The sequence below is a fragment of the Motacilla alba genome, chromosome 13, assembly GCF_015832195.1.
Source record: "Motacilla alba alba isolate MOTALB_02 chromosome 13, Motacilla_alba_V1.0_pri, whole genome shotgun sequence".
Taxonomy (NCBI): Eukaryota; Metazoa; Chordata; class Aves; order Passeriformes; family Motacillidae; genus Motacilla; species Motacilla alba.
In genome coordinates this window covers 11,946,885-11,956,447 of record NC_052028.1, presented here as the reverse complement: position 1 = coordinate 11,956,447, position 9,563 = coordinate 11,946,885, and the positions used below count along the sequence as shown (strand labels likewise).

The window sequence follows — 9,563 nt, the reverse complement described above, 5'->3', positions numbered from 1 at the left end:
CGACATGACAAGAGGACAAGGTGCTAAGCTGCACCAGGGAATGTTTATGTTGGACTTTAGGAAGGCTTTCTTCACAGAGACAGTGATTAGACTGCCCAGGGAGATGATGGAGTCACCATCCCTGGAGGTGTTTAAGGAAAGCCTGGACATGGCACTCAGCACCATGGTGAAGGGGACATGGTGGTGCTCAGCCACTGGTTGGACTCACAGTGAGGTCATGACCACAGAGATCTTCTTCAAGCTCATTGATTCTGTGATCCGCCTTGCCTTGGGGCAAGGTCTGCAGAGCCATGCAGGTGTCAGGGTTCTAGAAGGTCACCCAGATGAGCAACAGCCTCAAAGCCCCCCAGCATGAGCTGTGGCCCCCCGGGCCATGGCTGTGTCCCTGTGTCCCCACATCACAAAGCAGCGCTGCAGATCCCTGCTCCTCACACAGGAACTGGTCTCAGGGCTGCTGAGCTCCACTGATCACAGCATCCTCCACTGCTGCCCCCACCACACCAGCCCAACTTCCCCCCAGCTCACAGCCACATCCATACTATTCCTAAATGAATGTCACCTCCAGGTCACCCCCAGCAACAAGAGGCACCAGTTCCACGTCCTGGTAAAAAGATTTATTAAGAACCTGCAGAACCTGCCCAAAAGGAGGTTGCTGCCCTGGCACTGAAGGGGAGCAGGGGCAGAGGGTTAGTGCTTCTCCAGGCGAAGCCACAGGGTGAAACAAAGCGAGTGGAGGGCACAGAAAGGCAGTGGGAGCACATCTGCGTGGTGGAGGAACACCCGCAGCAGTTAAGGCGTATAAAGTGCTTGTAGAAGACCAGCCCTATCGAGGGGCTACAAAACACAAGCAGGCAGGGACAGCAAGGGATGTGGGTGGCTGGTGGCACCTGGCACAGGAGAGTGATGACAGGCTCACGCCCTGCCCGAAGCTGCAGCAAGAAGGACACTGCCTGCCCACGTGACAGTCCCCAGCCACAGCCAGGACACCCTTAAATAGGTTCTAGGCTGCTGGTCTTCATGGTCATCTCCCAGTTACCCCACGTTCAGGATGCTGCTGTGTTTGGGTGCCTCTGCCAGCACAGGGGAAGGATAGTCCCAGTGCATCATCCTGCCTGGGCTCACTCCCAGAGGAAAAATGAGATGAGTGGGATTGGTCCTCAGTCAGGCTGTGTCCCAGCAGCTCATCACAGCCTTGTGTGCCCCTCTGGAGCAAGTACAGCCATCAACCAGCAACCTCTTCTGCTGCTGGGAGCGTCACCAGCCTCTTGGTCCTCCCTAAGTGGGAATGCCCATGTGGGGCTTGGGTGGTTTCCATCCTCTTGTGTTCCTGTTTGCCACAGGAGGGACATGGGGAGGTGCCTTCACAGGTGCCTCGTGCCACCAAGCTGGTTCCTCATGCAGGACAGGGATGCAGCAACAGCAGATCCAAAGCTGCTGTGTGGGGACAGGTCTCCCGGAGCCCCTTTGGGGACACTTCTGCAAAACAGCCCTGTGCTCTGGCCAGAGATGGTGGGAAGCAGGGACACCCTCTGCAACTAGTGCTGCATCCCTCTAGCCTGCCCCAGCACTCCCAAACACTCCCTCATCCCCACGGGCTGCTCCAAGAAATACTGCTTTTCTCTGGAATGTTTTTGTCTAAAATTGCCCTGATAGGATTAAGAAGAAAAAAAAAATTTAAAAAAAGGATAAAAAATAACAACCCCAGGTCATGCTGGAGTTAGGATCCAAGGCCACCCTGTCCAGGCAGGAGACACCCTGGTGATGGGCTTGGGGACAGCAGAACAGCCAAAGGGGCCTCTCTGGGTGTAGCAGCAGAGGAGGCACTGGGGGGACAGGGGCTGCCTCCTCCTGACAGCAGGAGGGATGGACCTCACAGGGATGGGCTGGGACAGGATGGGATGGGACAGGGGACCAAGCTGGAGGGGATATGAGGGACGGTGTTCCACCCCTCAATGGGAGTGCAGGGAGAAGGCCAGTTTGACACAGCTGAGCTCCTCCCCGCCATTGCTGACCACCACCCGGACGCGGTAGTTGCCGTTGGTCATCCAGGAAGGGAGTTCCACATCGGGCACGTCAAAATCACTGGCTGGCAGGGAGTAGGAGCCCTATAGAGAGGGGACAGACAGGCAAGAGGTCAACCAAAAGGGCGGCCCAGCACCAAAGGGCACAGTGGTAGCCAGTGGCAGTGCCAGCGTCACCGCGGGGCGCGGCCGTACCGCTTTGAAGGGGCAGTGGCAGGGGATGCCGTAGGTCAGCAGGGGCTCCGGGCAGGGCGTGCCGGGTGGGATGAGTTCATCCAGAATGCTGCAGACGTCGTTGTAGGTGCAGCTGCCCAGCTGGTCGATGCAGGGCAGCTGGATCCAGAGGTCACCCAGTGCCTTCTCCACCACCAGCACTGCCTGGAGGGAAGGTGTTCAGCACCAGCACAACCAGCAGGGGCACCCACAGCTCCTCACCAGCCAACTCCCTCAGCTCCTGATCATGCAATCTTTGGGATGTCCATGAGGTCACCAAACTCCCACCTGCCTCCCACTCCTGCTTTCAGTTCCTCTCAACCTCCAGCTTCTGTTCCTCCAACCTCAGTTTGACCTCTTAAGCTAACACTACCCAACACCTCACATCCCCACCTGCTTCCCCTCTCCTCTGCCTGTCCTAAAACTCCCAGGGGTGCTCCCATCCTATAGCTCTGTCTCCTCACTCCCCCAGCACTCACCCACAGTCCCAGGCCCAAACAAACACCATAGCATTGCTCAAGACAGCCCATGCTCACTGGACAAGACACATGTTCTGTCTCATTCCAAAAAACTTCCCAAAAAGTGTTGCAGGGCAGCTGCCATGGCCCAAGGCTCCCAGAGCAGTGCCGTGGCATGTCCTTGGAGGGAGCAGCTGGGTCGGCTGCTGAAAAACAAGTGCTGCAGTGACCTCCAGAGGCACTCACAGTGTTTGGGTTTCACTTCCCTCCTGGAGCCAATACATCCCCAGGACATGAAACAACTCAGGTGGTTTCTGTCCTAGGGACAAAGTTGGGAGGCTCCTACTGAACTGTCTGCTCCCACCACACGTCTCCCCATTGCTCACTGCCCTGTTCTGGCTTACAGACCCAGTGTGCTCAGCCCTGCACCTCTCTGCACCTCATTCCCCAAGGGCTGCTCATTCCTGTACCCATGACAGGCATTTCCCAGCTGCCAGTGGTTTGGGGAAGCTCTGCCCTCTCTCACCACACAGAGGCACATCTGGCACTTACCTTCAGAGGGGAGCCCATGGTCTTGCCACTCTTGACAGCCGCACTGACACGCAGGCTCCCCGGGATGCTGATGGGGTCGGGTGCCACAGAGAGGCTCTGCAGCACCACAGGGTCACTCTTGTCACCACAGTTCTCCCAGGCAAAGCCACCAACCTGGAGCACCAAGGAACAGGAGGAGTTAGAGGCAGGGCAAGCCCTGCCTTGTGTTTGCAGGAGGTTTATCCACAGCTGCACCTCTGACCCCTGCCAAACATCTGCTCACAAAGAGCCAGAAAATGACCTTCATCCCCTTCAAATGGCAGTTCTTGAACTCCCAGCTCTCTAAGACTGAGGACATTGCAGAACCTTCTGTCTGTGTGCCTCTGCATGTACTTTACACCCAAAAAGGATTACCAGGCTGCAATTTCCAAACTTGCCTCAGCTCTGCCTCCAAACACTTCGCATGTGACCAAGGCAAGCTGCATCTTTCATGCCAACAGCACCAAGCAAGGTGTGTGGGGACAGGTCAGAGCAAGCTGGGACCAGGTGAGGCTGCACTGTCCAGCGGGATGCTGGGCAGGGGTGTGGAGGGATCCCCTTGGAGGGGCTGTGGGGTTGGCACAACCTCCCACCTCATCCAGGGCCAGCCCTGCTTTGTGAGCCCTCATCCACCAGCTGCAGCCACCTGGTGCCACACAGGAGCAGGAATCACCTGGGGGACCAGATGAGTGTCTGGACTCATCCTCTGCCTGATACACACCAAGGGCCTGGTCCTGAGCTACAAATGAGTACAAATCCTGATCCACAGTACAAATGTGCCAGGGAAGCAGCATTGCGCTATGGGATAATGAAAATCCACATGGAAGGAGATGTCACCTGAACGAGGGACATCACTTATGTGTCCTGTCTGAGTTAAGAGTCATGCTGGGTCATCTCCCCTGTTTCCTACAAGTCACACCAACCTCTCCAGCCACCACTAGTAAAGACACTCTGATTCAAAGGTGGAGGGCTAGCAGCACTTGTCTGCAACAGCCACCTCTGAGCCTGCCACAGGCAAATGGCAGAGACCAGCCCCAGTTCCCTCCCCGAGCAGGTTTGGCCGGAGCATCCCGTGTCCCCATGGCATGACGTGGGGCTCTCCCTGCCTGCTCGCAGCCGCAGAACCGGTGGAGGCTGTATTGCCTGGTGCCACACGGCAGCCCCAGCGGGCACAGCGCAGCCCACGCAGCTGAGCAGCCCATCCCACATCCCGCTCGCCCGCCGGGAGCAGCCCAGGGCAGGACACAGGGCTCAGGACAAGCCGGGACAAGGGTAGGCTGCACTCCGACACTGAGCAAGAACTGGGAGCCCCCAGCCCGAGAGTCTGCAGGCAAAGAGGCTCCAGCGAGGTGAGCATCAGCGTGTGGCTGCAGCATTCTGCCGAGCCGAGCCCCCTCCAGCCTTCCCAACCGGTTCCCCCTTCCCTCGGGCAAGCGCAAGAATCCTGGAAAATAAATTGCGATATTTCCCTTCACACCGCGTGAGAGTTACACGTGGTAGTCGGCTGTGACTTAATCAGCGCGTGTTAATGAGCCCGACCCAGAACTCCGTGGGAATAGGGAAGAAGAACCTGGGCTGGAAAAGATTCATGGAGCAGCAAAATGACAGCCGGAATACGATCAGCCGAAGGACGAGGCCGCTGGGTTTCTGCGTTGAGAAGAGTTTGTAAACACTGGATCCCTCCTGCTCCGAGCTGCCCCCCGACCTCCAGCACTGCTCCCCAGCGCGGGGGGCTGCGGGGCCCCAGGGGGTCCATGGACCCCACTCCCTGCCCGACCACAAACACGCCCACCAGCGATCTCCCACCCTGACGGGATAGGAAAAGCTCCTGGTCTCCTGCAATCCCAGCGGGATGACGGAGTCTTCCCCCTCTCCGCCCCGCCGAGTCCCCCCGGCAGCCCGAGAGGTGCGGGGTGGGGGTCCCTGCTCACCTTGCTGAGCCGCCGGGCCCCGCTGCGCTCCACCAGCAGCGGCGGCTGCGGCCCGGCCAGCGCGGCCGGGACGAGCTGCAGCGCGCACAGCGCCAGCGCCAGCCCCGCGCACAGCATCCTCCGGGAATGCGCCGGGAACGCGCCGGGAACGGTCCGGGGTGCGTCCGGGGAGCTGCTCCGAGCAGGGGGGAGGCGAGCGGAGGGCAGGGACCTCGGCGGGAGCGGGCTGGCAGCGGCCGGTCTATGAAGCCCCGAGCAGAGGGGACGAGCCCTCTCTCGGAGCCCGGCCCACCGATTCCCCTCCCTCCCGAGGACGCTCACATTTTCCCTTCCCCTTTTGCTTTCTTTTTTTTTTTTTTTTTTTTCCCTCCCTTCCCCGGTTTCGCTGCCAAGCGCAGGACTGGACTCGCAGGGATGCTGGGACGGGAAGCGCCGCTTTCCCAAGCTCCCAGAGCCGGCACTTGGAGCGGGGGCCGAAAGCTGCACCCACCACCCCAGGGCACACGCATCACCCAGCTGTGATGGGGGAAGCACGACCATCTCCCCACCACCCACCCCTCCACCCAGGGCTGCGGCTCTCTTCACATCCCACTCGGGGGGTGCCCCGGCTGTGCGAGGGTCGGTACCCTCTGGTCAGTACCCGGGACCCCCACGCTCCCCCCGCGCTCGGCACAGGGCAGGTGGCAGCTGAAGAGCAGAGATATTTGAGATATTTCAGATATTTGAGACCCTCAAATCCGATGTGTATGAGCAGGGGGGAGGGGACACTGGCATCGGGCAGCCCCGACTGGGCAGTTTGCCACAGTTTACCCCTACCACCCATCCATGTAAAATGCTGGATTAATCATCCCCTCTTCCATTCCTAGCCCCTGTTTGCGGATCATTTTCCAGACAGAGCTGCCCCAGGCACCCCCATCCTGCTGGAATGGTCACACACATGGGTACCCCTCCATCAGGAGTGGCACAGTAGCATGGATTTTCCCATATATTTTGGTGGACAGATGCTTTTATCCTGCAGAGGGGACTGAGCCAGCTGAGCACACAGGACACAAGTGTGGCAGGTCTCAGACCTCCCCCTCTGCCACAGTACAGTCAGGAGCCACTTGGGAGACCCTTCCCCACAGTCAGCTCTGCTCTCCCTTGCACATGGACACTGCTTGGCCTCCCCACATTGCTCCCAGCCCTGGGAAGGGTTGCCTGGCTTGTCCAAACCCCCGTCTCAGCTCTATTTTTAGCCTTTCGTCCTTATTTAGCAGCGAGGCCGGGCGGCAGCGTGCAGGCAGGGCGTGGGAGCAGCCAGGGGACGCGGTGGATGCTGCTGCCCACCCCGAGCCGGCAGCGACAACTGCGCCGCTGATCCACTGCCGAGGCTTAAGGGTGAGGAATAAATAGCCCGTTCCTCCCAGCCGGGAACGGAGCGGAAAGTTATCCCCCGGGATTAGCTTTCACTTTGAGGCCCTGGAGCAGCCGGAGGACAGGGATAAGGATAGGGATGCATGGGGAGAGGCACGGGCACAGAAGGAGCATTGTGTTTGGGGCTGGGAGGGGAGCAGAGCCCCTCACCTCGAGCCCCTGGCATCGCATGCTTTTCTGCTTCTCACAGCCATTGTGAGTGAAGGTTTCACTTCCCTATTCCCATCCTTTTCCACTTCATTTTGCCATGGGGGAAAAAAGAGAATAAAAGACTGCGAGAACAGGTTAACCCACATCTTTCTGCTTGGAAAAGCACAGGCAGGGACAGGAATGACTTGAAATCGTTGCACTACCTCAAGGCAGAATCATGTGTGACCTAAATCCCCACTAAAAGAGCCTGTGACTTTTTTTGGGCTCCACCACATGTGAGAACTTCTCCAATTCAAACAGTTTTTTCAGCTATCTCACCCATGCAAAAATTGAGTGCAAGTCACGAGGTCTCAGCAGACCTGGCTAAACACCTCGGATTTGCATTGAAGAAAAGCAGCCAGCACTTCATTACCTCTCATTTACAAAAGCAAACAGATTGCAAATGATGAGCAGGGTGTAACCAGGACCACTCTCTGTCCACTGCTTGGGCTGCAGCTCTACCAGGACCCATCAGGCATCACCACATGCCAGCTCATCACCCAAAAACCTTCCAGAAAAATACCTCCACCTCTCTTTTTTTTTTTTTTTTCTTTTTTCCAGACTAGGTTTCTGAAAATAAGATATACAAACAAGAAAAAAAAAAAAGAAAAAAGAATGACCTCATCTGAACTCACAGAACCACTCTGCAAACAGACCATGCCAGGCTGGCATTGACACTGCCTTGTACCCATCCTGTTGTGCCCAGTCCTTACCAGCAGGAACCGGAGAGAGAGCCACAAGAGACACTTAAACAGTTTGCACAAATGCTTTTCTTATCCATGAGCTTTGGCAAACACTTTAAATGACCATTGGTACAAATTAACTCGACTTTCCAGCTGTTATCCCATTTACGGCAATTCAGCCGAGCATGTGATAAAGCCTCCTCGTCTCACTTTTCTAGACAAAGCCCTGGAGATGTCTCCAGCTGCTGTCATTCCTGGGGAGAGATCAAGATAACACAAAAAAAAGACATTAGAGCAAACTTCAAAACAAGCTGAAGCTGCCTCAGGTGGGGGCACCACACCACCTCTGCTTTCCTGTCTTTGCCTGGGCAGAAATCCCCTCACTCCCCACAGTCCCCTTTTTCTCCAGGCTGCCTCATGCAGCCTCCAGGCCCTTGAGCTCCCCAGATCCCCGGGGTGCTCTGGTTACCTCTACAATGCATGGAGAGGCTCTGCTTTGCTCAAAAGCACCTGGACAGAGCAGTTTCTGGCTGTTGAAGTGCTGCCCTGAAAAGGGAGCAAGTTTTCAGTGTATTGGGGCAGAGGAGGATAAAGCAGGGCTGAGATGAAAGACCTGTCTGGCAGGCACATCCCATGCAGTTTCCATAGGAAAGATTGGAGAAACTGAGGAATTGCTAAAATCAAGCCTGAATAAGAGAGGTTTGGGGTAGCACAGGCAGGGCTTTTGGCAGGCAGCCTCACAAGTGCACCCACAGGCTGAAGGAAGGGTGTAACATGGTCTGGGCGGCCGTGTCTCCAAAAGGCAGCAATCTCTAGAAGCACAGGGCTGTCACAGCAGAGCCTGCAGCAGAGGCTGGGCATGGGGGTGCTGGAGCTGGCCTTGCTGCACAGACCCATCCCCAAGAGCCAGCTCTGCCCTGCTGGCTCGATGCCTTAGCCTGATGTGACCAAACTATTTTTTCTCCACCATTGTCAAGAAAAATCCTACCTGAAGCCCCACTTTGTGGCACGGGGTCGTCCCCAAGCACCCCCTCGGCACCCCACAGTTAAAAGCTGAAATTTCCACAAGCACATGTGCAAACTACTGGACCTTTGTGCACCAGCAAGACGTGGTGGCAGCTGGACAGACTCCTCATCAGCTGCCCACACAGTTGCTTCTCTTTGCAGCCACGGCCCCAGCGATGCAAATTCAGCCTGGAAATCTGCATGTACTTTGTGCTTGCCCCTGTAGGCCTTCAGTCTCTGAAGTCTGGACCGGGTTTTTTAATTAACCCTGGAGAGGTGGAGACCAGCACCTTGCGCTTTTATCCCACAAACGATCTACTCAGCCCAAATAAGTACTCTCCTGCAGGGAAGGAGACTTGCCCCACTCTGAAGTGCTGGGAGAGATAAGAACTGAGACGCTCTCAGTGGTTTCTGAGCAGTGGGAGCAGATGCCAGAAGCTTCTGTGACTCACAAAATTTCACTCAGGTTAAGCAGCACCCACCCAAGAGGACGCAGGCAACTGGTCCCACCAGTCCCCGGGAGACTTGGGGCAGCGTGGGCCTGCCCCTCGCCTTCCCCACCCTCCCATCCAAGTGGTGTTTCACAATTTCCCCCGTGCCAGGGTTACCAGGGCAAGAAAAACACCTCCAAGTCGAACGTGACAGGACGACCAGGCACCTCCACTCCCTCGCCGCCCGGGCAAAATGCCAAGGTGTTGGCATCCCCAGAGCCGCAGGCTGCTTGGACTTCTCCCAGGGGATATTTGGAAAATGTCAGAATAGAAACTTGTTGACAAAAAACTTGCAATGTTTCCATACAGACATGGCCTCATGACCAGGTTCAAACACTCCAATTTCAGCAGTTCTGAGTAGCTCCAATGGGTTTTCAGGTCAAAATGTGTGGTCATTTGGGAATGTATAAAAAGATAATTTTTAAAAAGCATTTTTAAAAAATCACCAAAAGCAAAACACTTGGAAGAACCTAGCTATCCTCACATTATTTTTTAGATGGGACACTTTCAAATCCAGGTGTTTCCCTACGTCTTCAGGACCCACTTCCAAAGTGTAGGATTTCCTCCTGGAAAAGGGCACCCTGGCTCC

At 56.4% G+C, this 9,563-nt stretch overlaps 1 protein-coding gene across 1 annotated transcript; it reads right to left on the bottom strand.

The window, feature by feature from the left end:
* Window positions 1-599: 599 nt before the first annotated feature.
* On the bottom strand, window positions 600-5,488 carry GM2A (GM2 ganglioside activator). The gene is made up of 4 exons (XM_038150342.1): window positions 5,194-5,488; window positions 3,245-3,397; window positions 2,217-2,399; window positions 600-2,105 (listed from the first exon to the last, which is right to left on the bottom strand). Exons 1-4 carry the CDS (start codon window positions 5,308-5,310, stop codon window positions 1,950-1,952), a joined length of 609 nt encoding a protein of 202 aa, XP_038006270.1. The 5' UTR covers window positions 5,311-5,488; the 3' UTR covers window positions 600-1,949.
* Window positions 5,489-9,563: the final 4,075 nt, after the last annotated feature.

Bases quoted from the DNA above. Each gene is read 5' to 3' on its own strand.
- GM2A (XM_038150342.1), bottom strand. From the start codon at position 5,310: ATGCTGTGCGCGGGGCTGGCGCTGGCGCTGTGCGCGCTGCAGCTCGTC. The intron at 2,400-3,244 runs GTAAGTGCCAGA...CCTTCCCTCCAG, and splicing joins CCATGGGCTCCCCTCTGAAG to GCAGTGCTGGTGGTGGAGAA. The intron at 2,106-2,216 runs GTACGGCCGCGC...CCCTCTCTATAG, and splicing joins GCCACTGCCCCTTCAAAGCG to GGCTCCTACTCCCTGCCAGC.